Genomic DNA, 26,600 nt, shown 5'->3' with positions numbered 1-26,600 from the left:
GATTGCATAAGGTTTTCTGAATTCTTTTTCCTACAGCATTTTAAGAAGACAAGCCTTCTTTCTAAATCAACGCTACAATCAATCCCAAAGGATAGGTTTGGGATATTTAGGATTGGGATATTTGGGATTGGTTACAGCTTTGATTGAGAAAGAAGGCACTTTCGTCTCCTCCTAAAATGCCGTAGGAAAAAGAATTCAGACAGCTTTACAGTTAACACTTAGGGTGAACAGAAGAGTCCACAAAAGGATAACTCAATATTGTCATCCCTCACTTTGATAGTCCAACGCACATAAAGAGACAAGGGAAAAAAGAACTCCGCACTTACCCATCAATATACCTAACAATTTTTGAACCCGGGAGTTGACGCCAGCTATTCGGTAAAGGCCTTGCTCATTAATGCCTGTTTTGAAATAGAAAAAAATGTCAACATAGTAATTTCTAAAACCCACTATGTTTGCGAAATACATCATTAAGAAGATTGATATGGAAGTAAGTGAAAAATTAAATTTTCAGCACTAATGCTGTTCTCTCTGAATCTCAAGGAAAGCTGTAAACTTATTTTCTCCCCCCAAAAGGTGGGAATACAAAAACCACGACAGAAGTCAATGACTTTGACAAAACAAGGTGATTTTGATCCAAATGTGGGAAATGCGTCAATGGTTTAATCCAGGACAGGAGCACATCATTTGAAATTGCATTTAAGTACAGTCACTGAATTAGTTATGTTCAATCTTTACAAAACAAACGTTGGCAAAGCATCTCCAAACGTCAAACTTCTAGTGTTTTTGCCATTGAAACGTCTGTAAACAATTTCCCCCGCAATATTCTTCCATCAAGTTTAGAATCCTAGAAAGTGGTTCAGTACTGAAACGAAACAGAAACCCACCCCTCTCCCCAATCCAGTCAGTGAACCTGCATCACTATGGTTTTATTAACGAGCTGTTTACTTTGACTTATGTCTCAACAAAGTGATAAGATGCTATATCAAATGCGTGGATTATTATTATTAACTAAACTTGATTGATCCAGGCTCAAAAGCCAAACCTTGACAAAACTGAATGAATAGGATCTGAACCATCTAGCTTGGTACAAAATGTGTATCACAGTGGGTGCACTACCCGGAACATCAAGTAAAGTGACTCAACATATACAATTATCAGATATTTTCATATATGAGCAGTTAGTACAGTGACTGACTAACTGACTGACTGCATAATCGTGTAAAGGAAGAGAATTTCCCTATTCCCAACCTAGGGCAACGATGCAGATGTGCCCAATGCTTCCTGAACTCATTCTGATATTAAATAAAGACCACACAAACTGCATACTGCAGCGCAAAAAAAAAAATTGCATTAAGAGTTTCTACGAAGGATCAATTATGTCGCTTGTATCCAAAGTCATTTCTACGGAAACACTAATGGCTTTGGTGATGCTTATGCAAGCCGCAAAGGTTGTTTGGCAATCAATTTCAGAAATTCAGCACACTGTTTCAGTAGTTCTAACTAAATCACTCACAGCTCTTTCCACTATGAATCTTATTACTCGGATGCAACACATGTGGCCTGAACATTGCTTTGCAAGTGACTGATAATCAATTAGATCCGTGTTAAACATTTAGTAGTAATTCCAGTTGTGAAGAAATCCAATCAATTCTTTCTCCTGATAGTAAACTTGCATCACCAATTGTACATTGTGTGATTTCCAGTACATAATGACTGAACACAACTCCCCACTGTCATGGAAGCATAATAAGGCACACAATGACTGCGTTTTAATTGCTATTGTGTCTCCTGGTAAATGCATTCATATTTAATTGATGTTAGACAGGTGGGCATAGATTCTCCTTCTAAATAGTCAATGAATATCAAATATAGGCCAGCTCCACACTGTGATGGACTTAAAGCAGTGCAGTATGTTTCTGGAAGCCCATCCAGGTGTACTCTCTGCCCCCACCCCCAACCTCACCCTAAAGCTTTCTTTTTAACCATGTTTCCGTTTATATTATGCTGTTCACATTAGAGGGTATCTCAAAGTGCTTATGGGCATACCAGTATTGTTACAAATAACAGATAACATTAGAACATAAAAAATACAATGCAATATGATAGAAAATTATATTTTGATCATAATAAACAACAGCATTTCCCCAATTTATAGCAAACTCCACATATACAAACATATAGTAAAGAAAATGTGTATAGAAATCTCCATTATTTACCTCTTTCTTCGATGGCCTGAATGCATTTCTTCACTAAGTTAAATCCAACTTTGTCCAACTGGGCTGAAAATGAGAAGGGAAATCCACACGTCAACTTTGATAAAAGAATTGAAAGTTAAACTCTGACAATTTTAAGGAAAGAATTTTGCTGTGGGACACAATCTGGTAGGTGGACAGTATTTCCCAGAAACAGCATTACTGCTAAGATTTAGCCTCGTTGACTCCTGCCCAGTGATTGAGCTTGACATGTAGGTCATCAAGTTGCCTGCTGACATTAGTTCCTGTTTTCTGGGTGCCCATCACGCAGGAAATAATGTCGGCGGTCTTCCAATGACCTGAAAGTGGACCGTTTTAAGAGCAAGAAGGTGGCCAGCGGTGAGAGTGAGCTGGTTGGTGCAGTGAAACCAGTTGTTGCATCTAGTTATAGGGATGGGATTTTGTGGAACCCAGCAACACATTATAATAGATGTGGTTCCGCTGCAGGTTACAGACTAACTGCATTGCATCGTACTTTCATTTGTTAGAACATATTAATAGTTGCTTGGACTCTACCCAAAATGAGCAAGTTTTATCAGTGACATCAGCTACTCACTGCCTTCGGGTACTTGACTGTCTTTATTTAAGTTGTACACCTGGAAAATAGAATTGCAGGATTATTTTAGTTGAACAAGTAAATCATTAACCTTACATTTCTTTGAAATACACCAGTACTGAGCCCATCACCCCCATCCTTTCACAGTTCCGTGGCTCCCCATTCCCGGAGATGAATTTTACAATCACTTTCCTTCCCTTCAAATCCCTCCAGGCCTTGACCCTGCCCCACCCTACATCTGTGATCTCCAGAAAGCCTGGTGCCGTGTTTAGTGGTGAATCTATCTGCATGTTTATTGTAAGACCACTTACTGCAAGATCACTCTTACAAGCACTGGGCAAAGTTTTACATAAGTTCCCGGGCAGGGTGAAATGTTGGGCAAGTTTCCTTACTTCACACACTTCTGTTTACCAGCAGTAAGTAGGAACCCGGTTGTTAATCGATTGGTGGATTACTTTTCGGGGGTGGTAATCCCCCCCCCCCACTCCCCCCAAAAATTTGGTCAATCCATCCATGATTGTTTGTGTGACATTTCTGTATCCTGCCGTGTTTTGTCCACAAAATATCCAGTCGATTCTCTTTACAGTACAGTCTGAGAAGCGCTTTGAGACGTCTCGAAGACGTGACAAGGATTATTATTATAGCTGTAGGGGTCAGCACGTGAAGGACAGTTGCTGGCTATTCTCTTGGTCTCGTTCTCTTGACATCAGTTGGGAAACAGAGATAAATAAATATTCTCGTTACACAACATCCTAATGAAGGTGCATTTTATTTATATTCAGGATGACACTTGCGCAAAAAAAAAGCACTGTTTCATTCGAATCCTCCCATCTGACAGTTGCAATATATTAAATATATTTAATATATTAAAATATATATGCAAGGGGGGGGGTGTTCTGTCGCTAAACTGCCATCCTGTTTTACTGGCTCAGAGTTGGAGTAGAACAAAGTGTACTTGCTTAAATGTACCCAAGCATTGTCGTGTCACTGTGAATGTAAACGCCCCCAGGTACCAGTTCACCTTTTTGTGTGTTTCAGCTGCTTTAGCCCTCGTTATTTAAGGTGATCGTTCACTACTGATTGTAAAGGCCAGAGGATTTGAATGGATGTGATTTCAGACGTCTTTTCAGTTGAAACACAAACGATGCCATTGTGGTACTTTGGCAAAAGAAAATTTCATACACGAATGACTAGCTCGGACAAAAAATAATTGGACAATGTTACTTAGGGGGTCAAAAATTAGAAAGATTATTCACTAGCTAGTGGCTACAAAGTGTATCTAATAACTACCCTAGCAATCTTAGTCTAGAGGGGATTCCATTAAATATAAAGTTATAAAGAAAGCTCTTGATTCTTCTGACTCTGCTCTATTGCTCGCTCCCCACTTGACCACCATCAGTGACAACCGAGCCAAGCATTCCTCTGGCACATTAAAAATAACATGTATTTGATATCGCGCCTTTCACATCAGAAGGATATCGCAAGATGCTCGCTTTCGGGTTTGGAAGAAAGGAGCGAAGGATAGAAACTCAGAGCCACATATGCACAAATCCACACTTGATGGAAATGACCTGTGAAGTGCTTTGAGATGTTTTGACATTATAGGCGGCACATATCAAGAGCAGGGATTATGAAACCCCCAGTAATATATTAAAGGAGAAGCTGTCAATCAGTGCATGATAGCTTAAAAGTAAATCATAAAAGCAACGGAGGGAAGAGACGAAGGCAGCAGGTTCCTTAACGCATAGATCTAATTTTGCCTACTCTGCCACTCACTGGCCCTCATTATTAGCTGAATCATTTTAAAGCAGAACATTCTCAAGTGAATGCAGTGGGAAATCAACTGTAATGGAAAATTAATTAAGAGTATGCACGGAGGCAATGTTGGCAAATGACCCGAGATATTCCCATCTCCTGTACTCAGAGCAGTTTCCTTGATAGTTCTTTATGTTTAGCCTCACAAAGCACATTAAAAACTGGAACGCTGCTGTCTCTCAAAGGCCAAAGAATGAATTGCAGCTTGTGGTATTTTAAAGCAGTTTTAACGGTTCTATTTAACCACCGCTCCATCTGCCTTCAATACTTATAGAACAAAGTCGAGTGGAATTCTCTCTTATTGGTATACTATTGGCTGTTTCAGACATTGGGCCACAATTGGATCTTGTCCAACGCAAGCGTGGGTCTTAAAATGATTAAAGTGAAGTGCAACCAGCAATCATTCAATTCACATCAACTGGTTTGAACAACAGAATAAGCAAGAACTTATGAACGGTGCTAACAAGCACTCCTTACAGGCTCTCGGCCATCCATGGCTTCAATCCACAACCTTCTGTCCTCTTCAGAAAATGCCTGCATCGTGATGACACTTGTTCTGTAAAGAACACGCACTGTAAATACATGCAAAAGCCACAACGAAATGCTTCATCGGTTCACCCTTCTCTCTGCTAGAGTGCCAAACATTCCGTGAATATAGAATAAAACTCACGTTTGTTAACCATTGTTGATACTTAAAACCAGACCCACTTTCTTTACCCTCAAATGCACTTCAAAGCAAAAGTCCTGCACAGATGTGAGACTGGATCTTAAGCCAACAGAGCAGACCTGGATGCCATCTGTCTGCTCTTCAGGTATAAGTTAAAGATTCCATGATAGAATTTAATAAATTCTCTTAAAATGTCCAGATCAATTGGTTTTGTTTCCCCATGGGATGTCGCTATGTGCAACTGGCTGCTGTGTTGTGTGTGCCGTGCTATGGGCAGATAGCTACCCTACCAACCCTACCGCACAGCAGGCACCGGCCTGCCTCATGTCCCCTACCCCACCATCGGCAGCTGGGCTTTCAAACTCCATCCTGGAGTCCCTTCGGCTAGTTCGTCCCTCACTTCCTTGAAGGTCCACCTCAAGACCTTCCTCTTTGACCACGCTTTTGGTCATCTTTCTCCCTCGACCCTCCTCACTCAATGAACGTCTCCCAACTGACCTGTCCACTCCTTCCACATCAAAACAGAATCTCTTCTCGATCGAGTCGGTTTTTCTCCTAGTGCACAATTTCAAGGTAAACAGCTCCTCGTCTCCCTGGGGAATGGAGGAAGCAAATAATAATGATGATCAACAAGAGGAGGGGAATTTCTCCCACTGTCCCGTCTGACTTGTCTTTTACCCCATGGCTGCTTGGGGGACATTGCTGTGCGCAAAACCAGTCACTCTAATCAACATTACTTGTCGTAATCCTTGCATTTCTTTTTGTAAAGTACTGACTGATGTCTGCTTCCAAAAATTGACTTTACAGTCAAGTACTTTGAAACGGCCTTCCAGCATGAAGGTGGTGTAAGGATTATCTTTTATTATTATTAAATGCACCAACAGCTGCTTTTCCCATAAGCTTTGTTCAAGCTTTAGACTGTTAGGAAAGTCCACTAATTTGTTAATAATAATAACCATGTTCTTTGCATTTGATATAGCGCCTTATCACATCTTCGAGATGTCTCAAAGCCCTTCACAGAATATTCTGTAAAATGAATTAACTGTATATTTTGTCGACGAAACACAGCAGCCAATTGCAAATAGCAGCATCCCACAAACAGTCATGGATTGAGTGACCAAATCATTACTTTTTTTTTTAGGATTACCCACGGAAAAGTGATCCGCCGATCGACTAACAGCCGGGTTCCTACTTACTGCTCGGTGAACTACTGCTGCGTGTGGAGTAAGGAAACTTGCCCAACATTTCGCCCTGCCCAGGAATTGAACCCAGGTCCTCTCGTTTGCGAGGCGAGTGCTCTAACCACCGAGCTACAGGACTCCACAAATGGTGCCTGATGACAGATTCCTCTCGTTCCTGTGTGTAAGTGGCTTTGGGTACAGACTGTGAAGCATTGCTGGAAGCAGGAGCTTTGGCCTTGTGTCAGAGTTTGCAAATGACATGCTGCTAAAGATACTCAGACAAGTCTCACGAATCAGCTATAAATATAAAGCATGTTTAGCACATAAGCAGATTGTCTGCTACTGTGGCTTAGCGGTTTAAACTTACACAAGGGATGTATTCGCATCATGAAATACATCACCCCCACAAGAACTTGCATTTATATGGGGCCCTTCACGTGGAATCATGTCTGAGTGCTGCACAGTGGTGGGGAAGGAGGTCAAGCGGGCTGGGGGGCGCGGAGAGGGGAAAAGGGGGAGGTGACCGTAGGCTGGTCAAAGAGGAAGGTTTTAAAGGCAGGTCTGGCAGACGGACTGAGAGGGGCAAGACAGAGAGGTTGAGGGAGGGAGTTCCCTAGGTTAGGGGTATGGAATTGGAAAACTCAGTCACCAATGGAATAGGAATTCGACTTACTACTTTTCCTCCAGTTTTTTGGTCGAACGGTACCATGGTAACCCTCTTTGATTCTCTCTGATACGTACAGTAATGCTTCACCCAGCTGGATCCAAAAGGGCCTGGAAATAAATAATAATGCGCTTTGAATTTATAATGAAGTTATTGCAACCTTCACTTGTTAGATTTCCACCCCACCCACCCTAAAAAATAGTCCCATCCAATAGGACAAGTGATCTGTTCCCGGGCCACTGACTCCCCTCCTCTCTGCCCCATTTCTAGACCTTTTCTATGTGCATTAGCCAAGATCCCTCTGCCTTGCCCCCCGTTTCTGTGGTGTGAACACTACACAAACCTGTACATTACTGCTAATACCACTCTCTGACCCACTGCACATGGAAGTAACCCAATCTTTCACCTAATTCATGAGCTACAATCAATGCATCATTGACGACCGACCAGCGAGTCATTTCACAAACCGGCTCCCCTCACATCCTAAATAATCCATTTTAACATCACGTACATATTTGTGAAGCGTTTCGAAAACACGTCCTAAATTATTGCTCAATTATTGTAAATAGAAGCGGAAATGCAGGTTCGTCCATACTTTTCTTCTGTACAAAAAGGTAGCCTTCCATTGTGAAAGGGCTGATCCTCTGGTGCTCAAGAGGATTCTCCTTCATTTTCGTCATCAGAGATTCAACCTCAGGTCGTGTTCCCTCAAAACGATTGCGTGTCTGCAAGAAGTCACACAAAGTCAATTTCAGGCTGGCCCTCATTCAAGTCTTCTTTCCCAATTCGTAGCCATGATAATAAACTCCATACCTCCCCCATCACACCAGTTCTAGCCAGGCTCCACTGGCTCCCTATCACTGAACGGATTCATTTCAAGATCCTCACACTCGTCTTCAAATCCCTTCATGTCCTGGCACCTCCCTACTTCTCCGACCTGCTTACTCCCCAACCCGCTACTCACTGCCTCAGCTCAACTGGCTCTGGCCTCCTGCTTATCCCTCGTGCCCTCCGTTCCACCATCGGTGGGCACACTTTCAGCCATCACGCCCTGAAAGTCTGGAACACTCTTCCTCTATCCCTCCGCCTTGCCCCCTACTTCCGGAAGACCTTTCTATTTGACCGTGCCTACCTCGATAAAACAAGTACAATAGCAATCTCAAACCCTAATATTCTTTCTTAGAATCAGCCCACCGGCCTTCACTCACGTTCTGAATGCTGATCTGAAGCTGGGTTTTGAAGTGACCAAAGTCTTTTGCCAGTTCGTAGCCATGATGATAAAACGTGAAGACCCCTTGTAAGAATGCAAGCAGCTGTGAAACAATTTCAAAATAATAAATAATAATCCTTGCATTTGATACAGCGCCTTATCACGTCTTTGAGACGTCTCAAAGCGCTTCACAGAATACATTGTAAAGCGAATTGACTGTATATTTTGATTGTGGATGAAACGCGGCGGCCAATTGGGTACAGCAGCGTCCCCACAAACAGCCATGGATTGAAGTGACCAATTTAAAAAATTTTAAAAATTATTTTTTTTTGAAGTGATTATTAGCCCTGGAAACGCGATCCAACAACTAACAAACGGGTTCCCGACTTACTGCTAGGTAACCAGAGGAGAATAGCATAAAATACTTGCCCAACGTCTCGCCCTGCCTGGGAATCGAACCCAGGTGCTCTCGCAGTGCTCTAACCACAGAGCTACAGAACTCGACATTACCAATGTCTAGCACTACCGGGATCCAATGAAGTATAAACTGATCACTTACTGGTTCCACAAACTCGAACATCTTTCGCTCCTGGACCTCATGCACTCTGAACACATACTCCAGTGACACCTCGTAGAAATGCTTTCGAACAACATCAACCTGACAGTCCGCCTGCAATTCAAATAGAAGGCAGGTCAGGGCGGCAACCAATACAGAACAGAGAGCACAGAGACCAAGTGGGCAAAATCCCAGCAGACACGGACCAGCAAACTGCATTCAAGAAACATCAACAATTCAAGGGCCGTTTGGTTCTAAACCAGGCAGATGAATAAAAACAGCACAACTTGCATTTATATAGAGCCCCTCAAGCAGGGTAGGGTCCTAGAGCTGGAGGAGGAAAAGCAGATTTGTGTGGCATCCACATACATGTGGACCTTTATCCTGGGTCTGCAGATGACATCGCCACGAGGGAGGATATAGATGAGGAAGAGGAGGAAACCAAGGAGGGAGCGCTGGGGTACACTACAGGAGACTGGGCGGGAGGAGAAACCGTTTGAAGAGATAAAGTGAAAGTGTTAGGTAGGACTCGAACCAGATGAATAAAAAAGTCCATACAAGCTTTCCAACTGCAGCGAAATGTGGGGTTACCTCTTGCAGATGCGTTTCTTTCTTCTTTGAGGACAGGTTTAAATGTTTCTCCAGCACACTGCAATACTTTTCTGTTTCCTTGTCGTACTTCTTCTTCGCCTCCTGTCCAAAGGGGGAGGGGAGCAAATGAAAGAGATTCTGGTGCGGCGGTGGGGAATCTTACCTTCCGCGAGATGAATCTGGTTTGTTATTGGTGTAGCACCTTATCGCGTCGTTGAGACGCCTCAAAGCGCTTCCCAGAATATACTGTAAAGTGAATTAACTGTATATTTTGTGGGCGAAGCGCAGCAGCCGATTGAGCACAGCAGCGTTCCCACAAACAGTCCTGGATTGAGTGACCAAAATATTTTTATTTTTGAAGGAATTATTACCCCTAGAAAAGCGATCCGCCAATCGACTAACAACCAGGCTCTTACTTATTACTGGGTAAACAGAGACATGTGTGTGGAGTAAGGAAACTTGCCCAAGGTTTCGCCCTGCCAGGAATCAAACCCCAGTCCTCTCGCTTGCGAGCCGAGTGCTCTTAACCACTGAGCTACAGGACTCCATGATGAACAGCATGCACAGCACAACATGCACATTCGTTTCTCTACAGCTGCATTGATTTCCTCTGATATCGCCTCTCTAATATCTCACACCATTCTTTGCGTCATTCACGAGACCGCCATAATGCTTCTGGCTTGTGTCAAAACCACCTGTGAGCCAAGTTGATGTCTCTAAACTCACAGCTGACAATCTATTCTGCAAGCGAGTGAGCTCGGTTCTGCTCTGAACCCACTGTGGTATGAACAGGGCCGCAAAGGGCTGAACTACACTGGCGTGGCTGGTGCAAAGCCGCCTGGCCAGCAAAAACTCAAACACGCTGATGCGCTGAGGAGATGTGAATGCAACACAATTCACAATACAATGGATTTTATTTCTCCCCCCAATTTAAATGAAGGCTGTGTTTTTTTAATATAAAACAAAAAGATGCTGTTGCACTTGATTCTCTGGGCAGTGCTGTACGAGAAAAGTTCACCTGCTGATCTGGCTCAATCCTCAAACACCTGCCTGGCATTACATGCTTTTACAAGCATTCGATCACCTCGGGAGGGAGGTGGGGGGGAGGGAGGAGAGGGAAACACTCGGTCCAGATGAAAGACCAGCTTCTGTTCAGAGTTACTAAAGTGGAAACATAACAACTTAACAATTTCATAGTTCCAGGTTTTAAACAGAAGATAAAGCAGGGCCACAAAGCCATTTTTCAGAACATTCTTTGGTTGAAGAATTCAGCTACTTACACAGTAGACTGGACACGGTCAATTTGGCTTCGAGTATAGAGGCCAAAGATGGATTTCTGGGTTGCTAGGGTTCCAGTTTTGCTCAAAATATGTTGCTTTTAATATAACGCCTAAAATATCAACATATCATAAAGCACGTGACATAGTTACTGTGCGGTAGAGTCTAGTAGCTACAGTTGTAGGCAAAAAGGTTGGGTGTGCACAGCAATGTCCCACAAACAGACTAATTTATCTGTTGGCCAGGACACCGGGAGAAATTCTCTCCACTCTTTGAAAAGTGGCCCGGGATCGATCTATAACGCCCACCTGGACGAGCACACGGGCCTCAGCTAATGTCTCCTCTGAAGCACGGCACCTCTGACAATGAAGCACTCCCTCAACACAGCACTGAACTGTCAGACCGCGAGCCAACGCTCACCAAAAATTCCCCCTCAATGTTGGGAAGAGAGAAGCAAGCAGAATATCTTGTGCGAGTTTCAGCTGGTGAGAGTTTGGGGAGGGGAGGAGAAGAGAGAGCGGGAGGCGAGGAGAGGGGTGAAGGGGAGGAGAGGAGGGGGTGGGGGGAGGTGTGGGCTCCCACAGGACATTACCTTCGCAGCCCCAATCTGCTCCTTCCGAAACCTCTCCAACGGGGTGATGAGAACTTCGCTGGCATTCTCAATCTGCACAAAAGATAAAAACCCTGTTTAAAATCCTTTGCCGGATGTGCAAATAAAGAATCAGTGTTTGGGCAGAGACACTCATCTGGTAATAAAACCTATCTGACACAAAATTACTACTCGCCCCTCGTGTGTATGCAATGTCTGAGTAAGTACGTCAATTCCTACAAAGTTATTAAACATCCAAACTTACTACAAACACATCAGCTTCAGTGGCATTACAACGTAATGAAACTGGGGTTCAAGGATACGTTTCTGATATCAGCAGCGTCTTTTGGAAAAATATAAGCAATGTTTAATAGATAATTCTGCTTCTTTTTTAAAAAAAATTCGTAAACTCGTTTCAAATGTCATTAAGTTCTTTTTTTAAAAAAAAGACCGCAAACTAAAGCATGCAATTCCAGTTTCATGCATCAAGAGGCAGTATTAGACCAGCAACCTCTAGAGTCTCAATCCCTGAATGTTACGGTTCAGATAATATTCAGCTGCTTGTCTTACAGTTACTTGTTGTCTTAAAGTTCAGATCAGTCATCCTCTAAATTACCATAATACAAAAAAATTGCATTTACACATCAATGGTCAAGAATGTTTTATTTTGAAAAGTGAGAAACTCAATGAGATTCATTGCAACCCCAGCAAATATGGTCAATCTACAACAAAAATAGTTAACTTTTTTTTCTCTGCTAAAGACAAGTCACATACTTTGGTTAAAAACACAGCAACTGTTTGGTCAAGACTGAGCTTCAAGGACTAATGTGGTGATTGTTCTTTACAAAATTGGACCAACTCAAGAATTTTTATTTCATCGGAGTCTTGGAAACATTTCCAAATGCGAGGATTATTATTTCTTACGACAATGGTGCATTTGTGTAGATGTATGTACAAGTCATTAATCCACCAACTCAGTACATTCCCGCAGGGAAGGAAATCACTAGGGATATTTCAGTGCAATCTTCCAATGTCAGAGTACTCATGACAGAAGTAGGTTACTGGGACAGACACTGCCCTCGATTTTGCAGTTCGTCGAGTTTGAGTCACAGCCTGGAGGCGATGAACACTTAGTTTCTGATAATTACTGTGAGGCTACATTCATGTCATCAAAGGCTAATGCTAAAAACAATGCAGGAGCGGAAGGCTTTAAAATAGCAGACTTTAGGACAAGAAGAAAAAGCTTGCCAAGGAATTATGAACTACAGTAAAAATCAGTACACTGGACGTTTACCAGTCACTCGCTCAATTGGCTATTTTCCCTGGCATCAGCAAGCGATGCAATTGTAGGGACTGTCAAAGGGAAGATTAATCTGACCTTTACCACTTGTGTATACACACACACACACACACACACCCATAGCTACAACTCGCATGCACATACGCTTCACACAATCAGAAGGGGAAACTCTGGTCTTGTCTTCTCATTTTTCCTTTGCTATATCAAACCTAATTGTGAAACTCCCTCCCGTATCACCCACTTCCCACCCAACACCCCCCCCCTTCCCTCCAACAGACCAGGGGTTGAATTTAGGATCCTGCTAATCTGTTTAGTTCAATGCCTGACCATGGGAGGTATTTAACAAGATTACCGGGTCAGCCGTTAACTAGGATTTTGTGACTAACTACACGGTTATGGAAAGTTAAGAAAAGAAAAACAGCGCCTGGGTAAAAGGATTAAGATGGTCCTTATTTCACTTGATTCTGTCACATTTTCTGTCTGTACACTTTTGGACCATTCCTTAAACCAGCTTACATCGCATGCTATCTTTATTATAATAATAATCCTTGCATTTGGTATAGAAGAATGTCTCAAACTGCTTCACAGGATTTACTAAAATGTAAAACATACTTAAGTTTGTAGGGGATCATGGCAGCCAATTTACATACAGAAAAATCCCCACAAACAACTGTGAAACAAGTGACTAATTTTATCTTAGAAACTGTTGGCCAAGATACCAGGAAAAACTCCAGTCTCTTTTGGAATGGTGCCAGGGGATCTTTACCTTCCACCGCAAGAGGTAAACAAGACCACAATTTATCTGAGGAAGGCAATTCTTTCAAAGAACTACAGAAAATCAGCTTCCAACTTACAGCTGCTTTTACAACAATAACAAGATTCCATTCATTGAGCACCTTTCACATCAGGAGGACGTCCCAAGGCGCTGGACAGTTGGGTCAGGACCCGAGCAGTGGGAAATGGTCAGGGTGAGGGGAGGGAAGGGAGGGAGCGAGGAGGGGTAGAGAGTCGAGAGGGGAGCTGAAGACATGGTCAAAGAGAAAGGTCTTGAGACCGGCCTTGAAGGAGGAAAGGGAGGAAGCGGCGAAGGCATTGGGGGATGGAGTTCCAGAGCCTCGGGGCTGAGAGGCTGAAGGCCCGGCCACCGATTGTAGGGCGGTTGGGGCGGGGGATGTGGAGCAGACCGGAGCCAGAGGAACAGAGGGTATGGGCAGGTACGTAGGGGGATAGTAGGTCGGAGAGGTTAAGATTTTTCCAACATTTGTGCAATCTTAATTTTGAAGATAAATTGGTCTTTCAGACTAAACCCAGGCAGAATTTTGGCTTCTGATGTTAATAAGATCACACAATGCGTTTGTATGAAGAAGGTCCTTCGATCAATCTGATCTCATCCCACCAGAACACCCACCCTCCCCTCCTCTCATCACAGCAGTGTCCTGGCTTCAACCAGCTGTGTATCCTGCCAATCAAATAAAATTAGAGAATATTACAATGCTAAAAGGCCTTTTGGTCCATCCTATCTGTGCTGGCGTTTCTCTCCTGTGTACCACAAATTCAAACTACCTGAGCTGTGCATCCAACACAATGGGTATAAGAATCTGAGGAAGTTAAACACTTGGCGCTGGGAGCAGCAACTCAAAATTACGAGGTTTCCCCACACATCTGCACGTGTGATGAGATAGCAGCAAAGAAAGGGTTTCCTAGATCCCTCAGAGCTCATTCCAACTCACCTTACAATTCCGAAACTTAACTACACAACAGGATTACACAATAATCCTTCCAAAGAAAATGCGGTCATCCAATCCATGACTGTTTGTGGGAAACTGCTGTGCGCAAGTAGCTGCTGCGTTTCGCCCACAAAATACACAATCACTACACCTTACAGTATATCCTTTGAAGAGCTTTGAGAAGTCTCGAAGACGTGATTAGGCATTGTATCAAATGCAAGGCTGATTTCCCAAAATACTACTCACCAAACGTCCACGCTCATCTTCCAGGTTTTTCAAAACGCCTGCAAACTCCTGGAGTGATCTCGCTTCAACAACAAATTAAGAATTAGACAATCAAAGTAATCTTTTCCAGGTAGGAGCTCTTTCACTCTTTCCTGTTAACCCTGGAAGCCAAAGCCCTGATGGGTAGGGTGATCCTAGCTTAACAAGCAGTAGGAAAGCTTGCCGGACAGCATTATCAATAGCAAACTATGTGGTTTTAGCTGGTTAGACTCCATCAGTTACCCTAACGCACACTCTGGGCTTCCCCCAAGCCTTGGTTCTTACCAACCTGTGCTTAATACTTTCTGGAATTAGGTAAACAGAATGCGTCCCTCCAGGGAGAGGGAGTGCGCATTCCATTCCAACACTATATCTCTGGGACTTCCATGTGTAGGTGGGATGCATGGAGTTCTCAGTTCGGTTTGGATACTCTTAAGCGCGGTGATGGGTTTCCGCATGTGTCAGACACCTGGCTGCTCCGCCAATCCCACCCCCTCCGCCCCCCACCAAAAAAAATTCACACGCAAAACTGACAAGCAGGACACAATGGCGACACAGTCATAAGAACAACACGAGTTGGAATCCGGGACCAAGGATGATTAAAGAATATCCCAAGTGTCCTCACTGAATCAGTCTGTCGGAGAGGAGGGGGGGAGAGGGGTGGAGGGAGGAACGATCAGAAGCACAGGGCCGAGAAATAAAGTGGACAAACGGTAAGGACACTTGGACGCAAGTAAGATCTGAAGAGTTGGCTGACCTGGTTAATAAAAGCTGTGTTACATTGTTCTCAATGCTGAGCACTACAGAGCGAGGGCCACTCCTTAGCGCAGTTAACAGATACATTGTCTAAGCGTTAGTGTGGAAGAGTGGTGGAGAACCTAGCGAGCTCTCATTTAGCTGGGCGGAAACACAAGCGTGGATCGATCAAGGAATCGTTTTGTGATGCTGGTTAAAACAAATATAATCAGGAGTACAGCAGAGTCCAATTTATATTAGTACAGAAGTGGGGAGTGAGTTGGGGGGGGGGGTCAGTAAACTCCTAATCAGTGTTATGATGGGGCATAATCCACATTCACCAGGTATACACACGCACATGTGTGTACGCACATGTGTGTGCACACACACGCACACACACACGCACGCACACACAGAAAGCTGGCCAGCACGCAAACCGGAAGTATGTGAGGTTATGGGTGGGAAATGATGTGGTGCTCTTTTGAAGGGCGCAGAAGGAGGTCCTTGGCGCTCACCTATACAGATCTCGTCGTCTGTCTCCGTGTCTCCAATGCACTGAAACTTGAATTCATTCAGCGATTCCGCAAACTTCCTCTTAGCGGATGAGAGATCTGAGTCACAAAACAAACGGGAATTAATAAGCATTACTTCAGGCAAAACCGCATTCAATATTAGATCGGCTTCGTATCCTCTTGTCTTCACACTTCTCTTTCCTCCCCGCCCCACCACCAGACCGAAGATGGATAACAGCAACCCTGTCGTCAGTCGGCTGGCCTCTGTTCATGTGGCTCTGGAGAGCGTTCGAAGGTGGTCTCATTTCCCTGTGTAGCAAAGAAGAGAATCGCTTCGATATATTGCATCCCAATAGCTTGGTTGCACATGCACAGCATGTCACCATGTCAAGGTGTCAAGAGCTCTGTGGGCTAGTATCCTGTCGTTGCTACAAGGGGTGGCATTTGTAAAATGTAAGATTTTCTTGTCTCTCACTCGCCCCCTCCACCAACCTCCCACCACCACCGATATAATCTTTACAGTATATTCCGTGAAGCGCTTTGTGAGACATTCTCAATGGCGTGATAAGACATTATATCAAATGCAAGGATTATTATCATTATTATCATCGCTCAAGTCAGGAAGCCCCATGCAAGGCCACAAGGCCAAGAACCCACTAACCAGCAGTCAGTCTCTTGCAGTGCATTGGAGGCTCCAATATGTCTCAATGCCTTCATAGAAATTATAGCATAATTAGCCCATTCAACCCATCAAGTTTAAATGAATTTTTTATATTGTTCCTTCCTTTTTACAGTCGTTTATAGTAATAAAGTTGATATTCCAGAGAGAATATCATTCCCACAGTACTGGGCCTCTCAAAGAGTATTCGCCAGCAAGTAAAAGACATTCATCCTCAATGCAACCTTTTCCTGGTTGCATACTTGAAGCTAAAACTAAACCAAGTGACCACAAACGGAATAACTTCCGGGGGGGTGGGTGGGTTACAAGGGTTCAAGTCACAAGAGATGGATTTTCAGTAAACAACAACCATTCCCATATCATGTATTCACTGCAGATTGTTAACTCAAAACACTGGATCTGGTTCTATGCCAACTTCTTAGAAAACATCATTTCTCTTCAAAAATCTAATTTAAAAACTAGCAGCAAACCCAATTCACTGGTTTCTATGAATTTTTCTGCAAGGTACTCGGATGATTAAACTCTACTGGTTCTGGCGAAAGGTCATCAACCTGAAGTGTTAACTCACTTTCCCCTCTCCATCGATGCCGCCTGACCTGCTGAGTGTTCCCAGCGACTTCTCATTTTTATTTCAGATTTCCGGCATCTGCAGTATTTTGCCTTTGGTTCACTGGGGTCTATAATCTGTTGCACTGCCAAGTGCTTTAGGTGCTTCTGATTGAAACCCAGCGTTGCCTCAAACCGAGGCCCAGTGACACACTTGTCAAAGCTTTAGTTGGAAGCACTGTGAGAATGCTACAGGAACCGCTACAGCAAACGAGCTCCAATTCAATGAACACGCACATCTGTGCCTATTATACACGCTTGCTTTCCTCAAGGTTTCTGCAAGGGACCTTGCACCATCGGTCATAACCTGTAAGAGCATTTTGTCTTCAGCTTTGAGATCATGCTGAATTTTTGAAAATGATCTTACAGCCTAAGACTAAGTGGAATGTCAGGCCTCCGGATTGCGCTAGCAAACGAGATCCAGATACATCTCCGTGGAAATCAATCACGTGAGAAGAAAAATCCCTACATTTACAGTGGTCGAGAGCATGTCAAAATTTTGAGAGCACTTTGCAGCATTTACTGTAACTTGTAGCGACTGTGTATTTTGTAGATGCACCCAGCGAAGTCCCACAAATGTACATTTTGTAAAGGTTCCTGGAGTTTCAAAGTCTATAATAAAAATAATAATAATCCTGGCATTTGATAGCGCCTTATCACGTCTTCGAGACGTCTCAAAGGGCTTCACAGAATACACTCTAATACACTGTAAAGTGAATGGACTGTATATTTTGTGAGTGAAACGCGACAGCAATGTCCCACAAACAGTCGTGGATTGACTGACCAATTTTTTTTGAAGGAATTTATACCCCCAGAAACATGATCCACCAATCGACTAACAACTGGGTTCCTACTTGCTGCTAGGTAAACTATTCTCTATACTGTAGCCCACATAGGAAGCATGCTATGCCCTTCTCCACTTAACGGGTTTTCCTCTCCTCCCCCCTAGGGAGAACTCTTTTAAAAGCATGTAGGTGTCTAAATAAAGATTTGGCTGGCACCCCATGCCTGTAACTGAATATCTTGGTGGTATTCGAATTGTGCGCGTTTAATCATCCGAGTACCTTACAGAATCTTCAAAAGGGGAATGCTGCTTCCCTAGAAGGAATTGTTTGTCCGAGAAAGGGAAGAAAAGGGGGAAGGATTTGCTCTGTACACTCGTGCTCCCAGTAATATCCTGGAGAGCCATAGATCCGATTCAATGAAGGATACCATTGTGGCAACACCTCCAAAGCCTAGTGGAGTGGGCCAAAGTACAACTGGACAGAATGACTGAGGGATCTGGCAATAATCCATCCTTCAAGCCAGTATACCCAGGAAACCTTCTCCCCCACCCCCCACGCACACACACACACACACACACACTATCATTTAGAGAGAAACAGGCTTGTCACAATTTGTTTGCCCCACACCAGGAACTCTCAGGAAGTTCCAGGGTAGCAAATTCGATGAAACAGGAGAATGATAAGGTTGGCACATTTTATCACCATTTCATCACTGGGTTACTTTCCAATACAGAAAGTAAACAAACCAAAACGCTGTCTACCATCAGTAGTAGTGGACACAAAATCCTATTCCACACTTGTAATAATATAAGTTGTTGTTGCTGTTATCATGTCAAAAGCAGGAGGAAGAAAGCTGGGAGTCTGGGAAGATAGAAGAATGAACATCCATTTCCATAACCCCATATGTCAAAATGTCTGGATGGTAACTGGAAAGCAATCAATTTCCTTCAGTTAGGTTTAAAACCAAGTATCCTATTTGCTCCCACTCCACGTTCACTCCCATTACACAGACAACCTGGTCCGAACATCAATGAAGAACATGGTCCGAATCATTTTCTCGTTTAAACCGATCCAAGCAAGGATATCTGCAGACAAATGCTACATTTCATCGGGGATTAAATGCACGTCAATGTGGGTGTCCTGACCTGCCCAGGCGAGTGGATCCTATGGTGTTAACGGCCTGCGATTCGTGATGATGTATCTACTGCTGAGATGCAGTACAGTGGCAGGAGAATGATTGCAGGAAATGAATCGCTTTAGTAGGAACCTGCGAGACATTCTTAAGAACAGCTATTTATAATTTAACAGTGAGGCTGAAAGGGAGAATGAGCTGGGGCTGTCACGCTGATACAAACCAGATGGCTGTTCGGAGGCCAAGATAATAACCAAAGTCACTACGCGAGAACCTGCTCGCTGAACAGAACACCTCAAATTTCAGGGGAAAAAAGCAGATCAACTTGTGCTAACAGGTAGCATGTTGTTTCCTCAGTCCAGCGGTCATGTGTCACACTCACTGGTATGCCTATTTCACCCACTCTCTGCTTCCCATTCATTTGAAAGGAATTACTCTCTACTCCAGACTAATGTCTCTTTAACTCAAGAGAGAATAATGCAGAGCTGAAAGTTAGCACAAAGGCGGCAGTGTTGATCTGGATGAAAGGAATTGGTCAATATATGAAGGTTAAACAATAAGGAAAAACTGCGACTTCCATTACAAAGAAGGATGTTGCATTAACCAAAAAGGTGTTTGCATACAAATCAAATACGGACCCTTTAGACTGATCGCAGATTGTTAACCAACTATACTTGGACTCAAAGCAACCATCAATCCAGACATCTCCAAATGCTGCAGTTAGTGTCGAGCACAGCAATGAAAGACATAAAGCAATGCAGAGAGGTTTCAGACTTGGAGCTATGGCCTTGGTGAACGGGGAGACAGAAGAGTATTAATAATAATACTTGCATTTGATAAAGCACCTAATCACGTCTTTGAGATGTCTCAAAGTGCTTCATTTGTGATGCTCAGAGCATCGCAATGTGCAGTACCTTTGCAGGGGTTATTTCAAAAGAGGATGTGCGATGAAGTAGGTTGATTTTATTGCCATCATTTATGTAAAACATTGCAGTTTTGCCCGTCGCCATTGCATTTTTAAATCGCACATCAGACGAAATCCAGAACATCACTACTGCTAACAACAAAGCTAACTCCGGGCATCACGTCAACACTCTTTTTGTGTTAGTGAAATCGGCAGCTCTGTAAACCTGGAGATCACGAAAAAGTCAAAGCCAAAGGCTTTTAAACAGAGCACAAGATAAGTCTGAACCTTGTCTTCGGTTTTGTCTTTCACTAAAACGGAATTATAGATAGACGTACCTATAAAAGATAAACAGCCTCCCAAATCAATGAGGGAAAACTAAAACCTAGAATAAAAATGGAAGCGTTTTTTTTATTTCTGGAGGCTGATTTTTGAAAGATTAACTGCTTTTTTGCAATTAAAACTGTGCTAATAAAATAATCCTTCCATAGGATAGCTTTTCATGTCCAGAGGCTGATTCAAAGAGATAAACAGAATTTACTGTGAGGCGTGGTAGCTGCCTGCTTTGCGCGCGACTGTAATTTTATGATGCGGAATAATTCACCGTTTCCTATAGAAATGAAATGAAGATGTTAGAAATTTGTGGTGGGTCCAAAGGAAAACTTGTTCAGACCCGATAACACAGCAGCTTCCTTCACTCTGGCAACACATTCATCGCATGTAGCAACATTGCATTACATTCATCACGTTTCGCAACAGGTTCAAAGATCTTACGTAAGATATAGGAAAAGTACTTTTAACCGTCGTAGTTAGCCACCAAATTTGGATCAACCTCAACGTCACCTTATTGCTTTCAACGCCCATTACTGTACCATTTGCAATATACACAAAAGGCAGTCAGAAAATTAATAGTGCCCGTTATTAATAATAATGATAATAATCCTTGCATTTGATATAGCGCTTTTCACGTCGGGAGGACGTCCCAAAGCGCTTCACAGAACACACTGTAAAGTGAATTGACTGAATATTTGTGGGCGAACGCGGCAGCCAATTGCGCACAGCAATGTCCCACAAACAGTCGTAGATTGAAAATGACCAATTTATTATTGTTTTGTTTTGGAGGGATTATTATTAGGCTCTGTGTGGAGTAAGGAAACTTGCCCAAGGTTTCGCCCTCTGCCTGGAATTGAACTCAGGTCTCTCGCTTGCAAAGCGAGTGCTCTAACCACTGAGCTACAGGACTCCACGAGAATCGTAGAATCATAGAATCCTACAGCACAGGAGGAGGCCATTCGATCCATCGTACCTGTGCTGGCTCATTCAAAGAACTATCCAATTGGTCCCACTCCTCCGCGCTTTCCCCATAGCCTTGCAATTTTTTTATTTTAAGTAAACATCCAATTCCCTTTTTGAAAGTTATTACTGAATCTGATAGGAGGATATTCTGGATATTGTAGGATATTCAGAAACTTTACAAGGGACGTAGGAAAGTAACACACATATGAAAATGAACCTCCTACAGACTGCTCGAAACAGCTGGGAAGTTTCACTGCCGACAGAACGGAGTCTCGGTTCCAGCAGCAAGGTGAATTTTTTAAAGAGCAACTCCTAAACTGTACGAAACAAGATTAATTGTTAACAACCACGGAGCGTGCTGTGCAGCAGTGTGCGGTGACCTCCTCAACGAACTCTGGTTTCTGTGGGAAACGCAACATCCCATCCCTAATTCCTCAGAAACTCAACTCTTTTGACAAGAGGCATTGATCAGAACGTTGGAACCTGGCCAAGGGCTCTGAACGCACTTTTGCAGAGCTCCTGTTTGCAGACTGCTCATGCGGCATCTTTTACAGCAACTATTAAATAAGTCAACATCTGAAATTCTGCATCTAATTGCAGCATAACCGCCGCCAAGTCAACTCTTACTGCTGCAATACCTGCCGATGAGCTCCAAGTTTCCACACGGCACAGTGGTTTCTAGATATATTTTAAGAGGCCCACCTCAAGCAGTTTTATCCGTCTGTTGGTGTGAAGATGAACGATGACAGTTTTAGACCGATGGGAAGATCGAATGAAAAGGGAAGAGCGAAAAACTGCTCCACGCTGCTTTGATCGTATCAAGGTCACATGTAGTAGCACATATGCTGCAATGCAGAGGTTTCTCTTTAGAAAGCTATGAAAAGATCCACAGCTCTTTTGTGGCGATGATGGCCTACAAAAGCATTAGGCGTCATTAGAAGTTGTGTCCCCACTCTCTATACATCGCTGGCCGACAATCCCCCACCCAGATCAAACTGGTTGTTCACTTCATGGCTATTTGTAGGGTATTACGTTGCTACAAATAAATAAGTCACCACACCGTTCATTAAATTCCCGTGAAGTGCTTTGAGATGTTCGATGGCATGCTAAACAACACGAGCAACAACTTCAATGCAAGACTCAAAAAAGCCCCGAGTTAAAGCATCATTCTGAATTAGCTACAAGCAGTGGTTTTGGCTCAAAGAGAGCACACTTTAAGCAGTCTGCTCTCTCCCCGCAGATATTCAGGGAACAGCAGCATAGACCAAAAAACAAGAAACAGAGGAAGCTCATCCGCTGTACGCAATTGGCTGCTGCGTTTTGCCAACAAAATCCACAGTCAATCCTTTTTACAGTGCATTCTGTGAAGCGCTTTGAGACTTCTCAATGACGTGGTAAAGTGCCATATCAAATACAAGGATTATTATAATTTATATAGGCTCTAACCTTTAAAGCAACCATTTGCTACCATCATTGCATCAATTGCTAAATTGGTCATTCGCATCTGTTTGTGCAGCATTGCTGTGTGCAAACTGATTGTCTACATAATACAATTACTATGCTTCAAGGTAAATCCTTTGATGTTCTTTGAGATGGATTGAGACACCATATGACATAATTTCAAATGCAAGGATTATTGTTACTTTGGCTGTTTCCCACCTATACCCCCACCCATTTGAGCTCTGACTCCGTGTCTGTAAACAGCTTTACGACCTTTTCCAACGTGAAAGGTGCTGAGGAAGGTCACGTTGCTACACAAATCTACCCAGAAACTTTTTTTTCGGACCAAAAAATTAGTTTGGATTTTGGTGGAGTGTTGAAAAGGGTTAAATCAAGCAGTTCTGGAAAAGCCACAGAATAGTCGTGTTTTACAGCTGTTGGGATGACAGTAAACATGCTTTGGAATGGGATACCGAGGTTAAACAAATTGAACAACTGAATGACAAAGACTTCACTGTGCAGCGTGTTTCCTGTCCTTATCTGAGCTGGCAGATGGAGCAAGAGCCACAGTGTTCAAAATCTGGAGTAGAGTAGATTCAGACCTGGCAGGACCTTAGCCTTATCCCCAGATACCAACCAAGAAATGTGATTGCAGATACAATTCAGAAAGTACGACCCCACTCCTTTCCCCTCACCCATCCCTTTTATTTTGAGACAACCAGGTTTGGAGGCCACAGTCATCACAATGTTTTTCTCACTTGCTAAGGTTTCAGAGGTTATATAAAAGGGATGATGCAGAGTAAAGCTGGTATATGCTGTTTGAATATTTAATAACATCAATTCTCAGGACGTAAGCAAATCCAAATGTAACCGACAGCTGCTCTTAAATTAAGGTTATCTGGTTCTCAAATGATTCCCTATGGTTTTAGTCCTTTATAATTAAACACGTTATAATAATTTAAATATAAATTGGGCCGAAATAGGACAGGAAATTATAAGTGACTTCCAATAATGCAATGTAGATTTAGTGTCGTCTGAAGGAGAAAGAGGCAGCACCTTTTAAAGAACAAATGATTTCTTTATCTGGTTCAGCATTTTACCTGAAAAAAATGAAGTAGGTCTGATGTGTCAGCCTGGCTCAGTCGGGAGCACTCTCGCCTCAGGCTAAGAGATTTTGGGGTTCAAGCCCTGTGCTGGGAATTGAAACTCGGTCAAAGCTGACATTCCTGGGCAGCACTGGGGGAGTGCTGCTTTGTCAGAGGCACATTCCTTTGCTTGAGACATTAAACTGAGGTCTCCTCTGGCTGTTCAGGTGGCGGGGGGGGGGGGGGGGGGGGGGGGGAGGGAAGATCCTATAACTCTATATGAAAACAGAAGAGAGTTTCTCCTGCTATCTTGGCCAACAAATCCGAGAGAGAATTGTTCATTGACCTCATGCTTGTCTGCGGGACCTGATGTGAATAAGATGGCTGTGAGTTTGCCTACAAAAACAACAGACACTTGACTGGACAATAATTACTGTAAAGCACTTCCTTAGTAAATCAGTGGGTATTGATGTAGTGCCTCACAGCTCACAGAGAGCAGGATGAAGGACTTCCTCATGTCTTCTCCCCGAATTCCTGATCTCAGCCAGGTAGATCATCGCTTGAGGCAAGCGAGTCACAACTTGTTATATGTCAGGTACTGTATAGCAGGAAGCTGTTTCCCGAACACGAAGCAGCGTCGCACGGTTCATGTTCAGAGCAGTATAACGTCTGTCTGGGTAAATCACAACAACAACAACAAAATTAGGTTTGTAAAGCGCCCATCACGTCGGGAGGACAACTTCACCCAACTCAAGACGAGGTGCTCAGCGAGGCTGATATAACACAACCCAGTCCAATCGCAGGATGGAATAAAGTTCAGGTTTACCATCTCAGCACAAGAATCCCAGTAAATAACTCGGGCATACATTTTCCCAGGGTTCAGTAATCTTGCAGCTCCCTCTCAAACGCCTGAGCGGTGAATGGGAAAATATAGAGCCCACTTACTGCCACTGCCTGGCAACCGGAACAAAACCATCCAACCGCTGTCTGTACCTCACTGCATTCCTGACCACAGCTACCGACACTCAAGACCTTCCAATTTCTCGTAAAACCACAATCTTTATAGCTCACTCGCACACAAACTGTCACCAGTGAACGTCAGATTGTGACTAGGATTAACAAGAATACAGTTCCTTTCCTTAGAATTCTCGAGTTCCCTACAGTGCAGCAACTGATATCATCTGTGTAGTAATATTTTTTTGACCGAGCACTTTTTCTCTCCCACCATCGTGACAACGGAGAAGAGTTTTAAAAGCAGATAATAATAATCCTTGCATTTGATATAGCGCTTTTCACGTCGGGAGGACGTCCCAAAGCGCTTCACAGAATAGACTGTAAAGTGAATTGACTGTATATTTGTGGGCGAACGCGGCAGCCAATTGCGCACAGATGATCCTTTCAGGAAGGACAGCACCTCTGACAATGTAACCCCCCCCACCCACCCCACCCCATTCACTGCAATAGGAGTAATGCTAGAATGGAACATTACAGAAATGGGGAGAGAGTCAACCCATTGCTTGTCCATGCAGATTCTAACAGCTGCCAGTGGAAATTCACAATATCACCATCTTGGATCACGTGGAGAGCGTAGAGGCTGTGTTTTCGAAATGATATCACGTGGGAGCCTCACCTGTTCTTTTTTTTTTTTGCAAATAGCATTCGCTCAAGAGAGAAGTCTAGGCACAGAGGAATATTGAGTACCGCTCTCACATTGGTGAGGGCACGGCTTCTCCTGCAGTTGACCCTTTTTGAAAGGTTTTTCTCATCTCCTCTGGCAGAGATGCTGGAAGCAAAACTGGGAAAGACGTGAAGGGCCATATTGTGAGGGAGATCGAGTGGGCGGGGGTGGGGTGGCGGGGGGAATTCTCCCAAGAGTAGACCTGATGTGTCTCTGGGCTTCCTTAATTCGTTTCTTTTTGTGCGTCACAGTGATTCTCCCAAGATGTTGGAAGTTTGCCTACAAATACACAGTCATTACACTTTACAGTAAATTCCTGTGAAACATTAGGAGATGTTTTGACTAGGTGATAAAGCGCTATAGTAAATACAAGGATTACTGTTGTTATTGTAAAATATTTGTGATGTGCCATTTGGAATCATTGAGCAAAGAAGCACAGCCCAAGCACTCGGGGAAGGGGTGGAGAAGGGAGAAGGAGTTGATGATGCAAATCATTCTTATAGCAACCTCTGGGACAAGGGGCATATCAATAATACAGCATTACATTTGTACAGCGCCTTTCACGTCGGAAAATTCTAATAAAAATTATTAATAATAACAATAATCCTTGCATTTGATGCAGCTCCTTATCACGTCTTTGAGATGTCTCAAAGCGCTGCACCGAATATACTGTAAAGCGAATTGATTGTGTATTTTGTGGGTGATATCACGAATATCAAGATTGCAAGCTGTTATTATTGTCGTGTTCCCTCCATCTTCTCTCATCCAGCCACCATCCAGGCATTCCAACGAAAGTAGCTAGTGCAGGGCAAAGCAGGTTATTTTACTGGCGGAGGCAATGACTGCTTACGTATGGGCCATGTTTCTGTCCCTGTGTATGTCTTAGGTCATGTCAAACCCGCTGGGCAATCAGAGAACGTTCAACGTGCCATCCTGGGAGGTGCTCTCCAGCTAGCACCACACTGAGTTCAGAGGGCGCAAAACACTGCTGGCTTCAAATCAAACTCAATTAAACTAAATCAAATCAAAGCACGTTAGTCAAACACCCAGGGGCAAACACACCCTCGATTTTCCAGCCTCTGCTCTATCCCCTGC

General features: G+C 43.4%; 1 protein-coding gene across 2 annotated transcripts in view; it reads right to left on the bottom strand.

Annotated features, from left to right (window-relative positions):
- The window catches only part of LOC103183706 (rho GTPase-activating protein 26), a 68,612-nt gene that overhangs the window by 20,014 nt on the left and 21,998 nt on the right, over positions 1-26,600 (bottom strand). For both annotated transcript variants that reach the window (XM_007901331.2, XM_007901332.2), the window contains exons 2-14: positions 15,904-15,999; positions 14,636-14,697; positions 11,366-11,437; positions 9,496-9,597; positions 8,908-9,018; positions 8,347-8,451; positions 7,734-7,863; positions 7,148-7,248; positions 5,792-5,886; positions 5,104-5,182; positions 2,812-2,851; positions 2,220-2,282; positions 327-401 (exon numbers count right to left, since the gene is read on the bottom strand). In XM_007901331.2, coding sequence (XP_007899522.1) covers positions 327-401; positions 2,220-2,282; positions 2,812-2,851; positions 5,104-5,182; positions 5,792-5,886; positions 7,148-7,248; positions 7,734-7,863; positions 8,347-8,451; positions 8,908-9,018; positions 9,496-9,597; positions 11,366-11,437; positions 14,636-14,697; positions 15,904-15,999 — 1,131 coding nt within the window. The remainder of the gene's footprint in view (positions 1-326; positions 402-2,219; positions 2,283-2,811; positions 2,852-5,103; positions 5,183-5,791; positions 5,887-7,147; positions 7,249-7,733; positions 7,864-8,346; positions 8,452-8,907; positions 9,019-9,495; positions 9,598-11,365; positions 11,438-14,635; positions 14,698-15,903; positions 16,000-26,600) is intronic.

Source organism: Callorhinchus milii, unplaced genomic scaffold (assembly GCF_018977255.1).
Source record: "Callorhinchus milii isolate IMCB2004 unplaced genomic scaffold, IMCB_Cmil_1.0 Scaffold13, whole genome shotgun sequence".
Lineage (NCBI taxonomy): Eukaryota > Metazoa > Chordata > Chondrichthyes > Chimaeriformes > Callorhinchidae > Callorhinchus > Callorhinchus milii.
The sequence above is the reverse complement of the archived record's forward strand: the minus strand, read 5'-3'. Positions and strand labels throughout refer to the sequence as shown.